The 6568-nt window shown below is 41.9% G+C and overlaps 1 protein-coding gene across 1 annotated transcript; it reads right to left on the minus strand.

The window, feature by feature from the left end:
- Positions 1 to 934: 934 nt before the first annotated feature.
- CUNH11orf87 (chromosome unknown C11orf87 homolog) lies at positions 935 to 6558 on the minus strand. The gene has a single exon (XM_008066523.2). It carries the CDS (start codon positions 6470 to 6472, stop codon positions 5873 to 5875), a length of 600 nt encoding a protein of 199 aa, XP_008064714.1. The 5' UTR covers positions 6473 to 6558; the 3' UTR covers positions 935 to 5872.
- Positions 6559 to 6568: the final 10 nt, after the last annotated feature.

Raw genomic sequence — 6568 nt, forward strand, 5'->3', positions numbered from 1 at the left:
CAGGCGGTCATTGTATTGTAAGATTTTTATGCTCCTCTTCTTCACGCATAGTTAGGAGTCCAAAAAAAGAGGGCAGTGATGCTCAGTAAACACTTAAACAGTCTTGGAGAAGCTCAGACATTGCAGATACATGGCAAGCTCCCACGACTCAAGTATATTAGTGTGGGGCTACAAGACCACAAAAGAAATCCTTCGTGGCATCATCTAACATGAAACAGGAGCAGTGGAGCTGAGGTGGCAGGAGAGGTGGATGGCAGAATAACCCTGAGATAGGCCCAAGCTTTTCAATGGTAGGTCAATGGCATGTAGTGCACCCAGAAGTCCCTGCGTCTCCAAGAAGGAGACAATATGTAAGAGCATTGGTGGACCTAGGAATGACAGGGGCCAGGATGTATAGGTTCCTATGGATGATGACTTTGAGACTGAGGACAAAAGTCCAGGATCTAAAGCTGCAGGGGTGAATGTCAGCACAAAAACTGGATAGGACAATAGCATCTGAGATTAGGGAGCAGCCCTGACCAGCAGCTTTTCAGCAGGCTTCAGCTAGGATCCATCAGAGTTTATGTGAATCTGAAGCTCCCTTTCCCCCAGTTGTTACAAAATCATGTCAGCCATTCTTTCCTGATACACCTGATTCTATTAGAGAAGTACAGGCAGAGAAAAAAGAAATCTTAGAGCCTAAGCATATGATCTCAAGAGCCCAAGCATCCGTTTAAAGAAGGTGCTGAAGTATTATACTGGACTGTTAATTGGGTTATGCTAAAATTTATACACGCTCCATTTCTGAGATGTAGTTGGGTTATGAGGAAAAGCAGATGAGTTATACAATTAAAAAACAAAACTATAATTTATTTAAGCATCTGAAGGTAATAGAATGAGTAATTTGGTAATCCTGGTATATTATAACTTAAATTAATAAGGAAATAGTGGCCAATTAACAAGAAAACTCTTTTATTGATAGAAAAGCAAAACAAATTTTCCATGAATTCTAATATCTGTTTTATTCTATCTGTTAGATATACTCAAGTTCAAAAGTCAGTCTTTCTATTGTTGCCATCGTTGTCATTTTCACTGTTGTTGATGTTCACGTCTCTATAGAAACAACTCAGTGTAATCACAAATTTCAGGGAAATATCCCTACCTCAGATGGGTAGGACCACCTTGATAAGTCATTGTCTCCAATTTAAGCTAATTAAATTCTTATTCTCGGCTAAGCATTCTCACATGGCACAAATTGTATTATTAGGTTGGTGACATTAATAAGCATTGATGTCAAGCCATATAAGCTGTTTCTCAAGTGTTTACCAAATAAATTTTTCTTAAAAATAAGAATCAGATTTACATTTAGTCCAATAGTTAAATAGTCTCCTATAGATAGGGCAATTTATTCTAATATGAACTGAAACATCATGAGCCACAACCACCATCTCCCAAAAGAAAGGCCCAACCAAGTGAGCTTTTCAGATTCAAGTTCAAAGTCCAGATTCACATAAGAATGGGCATGAGGAGCCTAAGCAGATCAGATTAAAGTTTTTGGTTCTAATTTAACCTATAACTTCCACATAATATCAGCAAGCTGTCACTCAACTGTCACCCACAGAAAAGCATTTAAAGCATATGTCTACACAATTTTTAAAAAATAAAATGTTAACCTAATTAATTTAATTGATGCAGATAGAATGGTGGGAAAGTCAGATGCCAGAGAAGTTTTTTTTTTAAGATAATGTATTCATATTTTTCAAAAACGACTTATCAAGCTAAACAAATAATGGTCATATTTTCACTTTACCTTTAGCTATGCAGATATAAGTTGTATCTCTACACAACATATAGGTTGAAAATAAAATAAAATAAATCGAACCATAACCCAGGTTTGTGGTCTAGGTGGTTCTAAACCTCTTCTGGGTATTTTTGTTTGCCACCTAGATATTTAGACCACATTAATATGGTCATAACTTTATTATCATTGCTACATTTGAATCAGTAACCTAGGAAAGGAAGCTTATTGTAATCACCAATTTCCCAAGCTAACCAGGTCTCTCCCCTTTCATAAAAAAAAAAGAGAAAGCCATTCAGATTTGACCCCAAAGAAATAAGTGCATGCATATACCTGACTTCTCAGTATCCTCTATGGATAAGAGGATGGAACAACTTTTTGGTCTCCATCTCATTCTTGTAATGACAGAAAAGAGAATACAAAAAGTCCATTGTAAATTTGTACAAAATGTATGCATATATAAATACATATCTATGGGTGTATATAAAGTCTGAAGATAATATCCATCTACATCTTTAAAATTCAGAGTCCCATACAGTTGACATAATAGTATTCTTTCTCCAATTTTCTCATTTTTAAAACAATAAGAATCAAGCATGCCACCTTATTAATACTGAATAGCAAGTGCAGAAGTTAAGCTGTAGCTATAGGGGTTTGAAGCAATTAGTTTGACGGGACATCAGTGAATAAAATCCTTAAAATAAATTTAGCTATTTCCAGATTGCCTTTTGTTTCATATAAATGAAGACCAAAATGCCCTGTTGGTAGCATCCCAAACTCCTGAGACTGCCAAATGAATTCTAAGAAGCAGTCCTTTAAACAGGGTCTGTACAAATTGTTTAGATATGTGCTTATTGCAATAATTTGGTGTGGGAACTGACTTGCTAGAATTTCATGTAACTCTCTATCATCTCATCAAAAAAATCTCAAGTGACACCACCAGAAGCTTAGGGTTCTGAGTAGAATAAACTCACTAGGAAATGTGACTACCACACTGCATTATCTCTACACAGAACACTATTAAAAATATTAAACCGGAGTCAATTAATAGAGGAAGGCATACACATTTAAAGGTGCACAATAAATGCATATTACAGATGTGTGCCCGTGTTTAGAGGTATCAAGATCTTTTTTTCACAATAACATAATGCTTTTAGTTATCTTGCTCCTTCTGTTCCTTTGGGGAAAAACGGCATAGGACAATTTCATAGTTACCCCCCAGAGTGTACAGACTGCTCTCCTTGGTAGGGAATTATTATTGCATGCCTTGAATGTACTGTGATTCATAAGGCAAAAATGTATGAGTAGCTTCAGCACCAAGAAAATTGAATCATCACCCAGCACTGCTCACAACAGAACATCTTATTGCTTTAATAAAATGGGAAATTATTCACTACAAGAAGTGCACCAAACAAGGGGAAGAAAGTAATCCGTGCACTTAGTGGAGCTCATTGAAAATAAGGAAGCTCCCTTCTGGGTCCCTGATTCTATTCAAATTGCAAGTCCAAAAGTCATTCTGTAATAAGGTATTAAAGAGTTACTGCTGGATGAGGGTGAGCTACAAAAATTAATGGACTTTCTTCTTCACAGTGCCTTAGTCATTCTGATGTACAATGTAGAGCTCTGATACACTAAAGGATTCCCTAGTGGCCTGAGGGAGCTAATGCACTCTTTTGCCTATTACTAGGAAATGACTAAGGCACTGGAGAAAATCTGGTTCATTATTTAATAGATTGTACCCAAAGATAATACCTGGTCTTCATAATATTACAACATGGATGGCATGCTTCAATGATGATCTGTGCTTCAGGAGAGGACTCGGGTGAAAAATGAATGGGTGATTAAAATTAAGTTAGTTAAATTATTTTTACAAAAGATGTAGACTGAGCTTGGGCAATTTAGTAGATAACCAAAAACATCAGAGATAATATTTTCTCTGGATAAGAGCACATACACTTGGAACCAAGACAGACAATCTAGAACAACTAGATACTTGAGAGAGGGATGCTCATAGGGGCAGTGTTGCCTTACACTCTGCAGGATGGTAAGGACTCTTTGGGTTGAGTTTTTTGTAGCTTATTCTCATTCATACATTTTCCAAACATCTGAATAGCTGTCAAACACTTGGTTTCCAAGAAGAGATGCCGCTGCATATAATTAAGAATGTAACATGCTTCTGGTTCTTTCTATTACCTATCCAAGGGAAACAAAGTGACAAATTACCATAGTCAGACTCTATTTCTAACATAGATGGCCTTCTCTGACATTAGGAGAGAAAACAAAAGATTTATCTTCTTCTCCCACCATCTTGTGTCTCGATATTTTTCACACTCGTATATTAAATGAAGTTAGCTAAGCCAGGCCCAGCCTCAGAAAGAGAGTCCTTACTTTGCTGCAGGTGCAGATTTCTAACTAAACAGACTTCAAACATTTTTATCCTATAAGCAATTACTGGATTTAACTTCTCTTGAATTTTGCATGTCCTGTCATCCAAATTGCCCAACATCCCCACACCAGTCTCATCCCCAAACACATACAGTACAAGCAAGCACACACGCCACTGCCTCCAGGTGGTAATTGCATGCAGGGAGAACTACAGGCACTGTTTAAATATTAACCATGTTTTAATAGATGGCATTCCTGCACATCCATAATTTGCTTGTTTCTGTTGTGGTGGTTGTTTCTGTTATTCGCAAAAGAAAAAAAGAAAACATGTGTGTCATCTTTTTATAACAGTCTACTACAGAGTAAGGTACAAAAGAACACTTCTGGAAACAGCAGAAGCCAGGTCTGCACCACGGAATTTCTCATCCAGTGGTGACCATTATATCAACAGCTGGAAATTAAGAACAAGAATATACAATTTGAAGGACGTAGTACAGAACTATAGTTTTCTTCTGTATTTGGTACCAGTATAATAAATATATAACAAAGGTGCACTTGTTCTAAAAATAAAACAGAAACATCCTAGTTGGTTAGATACTGCACTTTCAGTACTGCACATCACCTAACACTTTTTTTTTTTACAAAAAAAGATAACTTATGCAATGTTTAATAATAAGAAAACCAACAGCACACGCTAGCCCGATTGTAGAAAAAGAAGAAAGAAGCCAACCAAAAGCCAGAACAGTCACTTTCCAAAACAGCCCCTCCTCGGCCTGCACAGAGGAAGTAACCAGTACAAAGAGGAGATTTCAGCCCCAGACCTGGCTGGACAGCTCCCGGCTCCTCTGTAAATCCTGAAAATGCCACAAGTCAGAGGCGTACAGGTGGGGGCGGGGCAGGGGGCGAAAACGCTAGTGTTTTGTGGGTTTTGTTTGTTTGTTTGTTTGTTTTAAATCATGTAAAGATTTTAACGTACGTATGCTCGGCCAGCGAGGGACATTTTAAAAAGTAAATTAAATGCTCTGTCCTGCAAAAGGGGGCGAAAAGGGCCGACTGGAGAGGGATACCTGCCATAAACGCTTTTTCTGGGACTTTCTCTGTGGCCTCTTCTAGTTCTGGTGCTTAACGTAGATGTGTTCTTTATAAGAGACTATATTGCCTGAGCCCGGCTGAGGGTGAGAATGGGGAGGGAAGCTAAAGGAAAAGTGAACGCTCAGGGGGCAGAGGGCGAAGGGAGGAAACGAAACCTTAACTTGACAGCTATGTACAACACTACCGGGCCCCTCCTCTCCCCTGCTCCGGGAGTCAATGCCTTTTATGTATTTGGTAGCTTGTGCGGTTTCTCCTCCTTACTGAGGGGAGCGCGGGGTGGAGTGGAAAGATGCATCCTTCGCTGACGATGAGAAAGTATGTGATTTGTCATGCGCTTGGATTGTGTTATCAGTCGTATAATAATTACTATAAATATTAATAAAGTGTTATTATCAGCGTTATTTCTTCTTCCGAGACCTTCCTCGCCCAATATTTACAAATACCGCACAGTGCCTCGGCGGAGGAGAAACGGAATTAGGGGAGGGCCGGTAAGGAAACAAGGAAGGGGGAAGAGGGGCGAGAGGAAACGGACAAGGAAGGAAGGAAGGAAGGAAGGAAATAAGCAAGGACAGCAAAGATGCTCGAGACCAGGAAGGGGAGAGGAGAGGAGCTAGACAATCAGGACAGTACCACCGTTTGCAAAAGGCCCTCGCCAGCTGTGTCCAAACAGGAGGAGGCTGCGTGTGCTCCTTGCGGACTGGAGGCTGGCGGTGGAGGCGGGGGAGCGCAGGGACCCTGGCACGGGAGGCCAGGAGACGAAGAGGAGGAGGAGGACGACGAGGCGTTGGAGGGGGCGCAAAAGGCGGAGTCCCGGGGCTGCCTCTCCAGCCGGGTCTCTTTCGCGTGGGGTGGGGCCGGCCTGCCAGCTCGCGGCAGCCCCCCGCCACCGCGGCTGCCGCTGCAGTGATCCCGCTCGTATTCCTCCTGAGCCCTCTGCATCTTCCGCTTCTTCATCCTGCGCTTGTGGATGTGGAAGGTGGACAGGGACAGCACGATGAGGCAGAAGATGAGGGTGACCAGGACAATCAGCACCAGCGTGGAGGAGAAGGACTGGAAGAGCTGCTGTCCCACCTGCGAGATGCAGGTGCCGCCGCCGCCTGCGCCCGGGCCGCGGGCACCCGCGTTGCCGCTGCCGCTGGCGTTGGGGGAAGCAAAGGTCCGATTGAGGAGACACGGCGGCAGCGCCAGCCTCAGCTCCTTCGGCGCCTTGGCACTCATGGGCGCTGGGCTGGGAGGGGCCGGGCCCACTAGGCTTCCCCTCCTGGGCACACCGTCCCCACCAGCCAAGCAGAGGAGGGCGCGCACCACCCCGAA

This window comes from Carlito syrichta, unplaced genomic scaffold (genome assembly GCF_000164805.1).
Source record: "Carlito syrichta isolate Samal-C Ts95f unplaced genomic scaffold, Tarsius_syrichta-2.0.1 Scaffold308995, whole genome shotgun sequence".
Taxonomy (NCBI): domain Eukaryota; kingdom Metazoa; phylum Chordata; class Mammalia; order Primates; family Tarsiidae; genus Carlito; species Carlito syrichta.

What these genes read in the sequence shown, in the direction of transcription:
- CUNH11orf87 (XM_008066523.2), bottom strand. Translation starts at nt 6,472, where the DNA reads ATGAGTGCCAAGGCGCCGAAGGAGCTGAGGCTGGCGCTGCCGCCGTGT.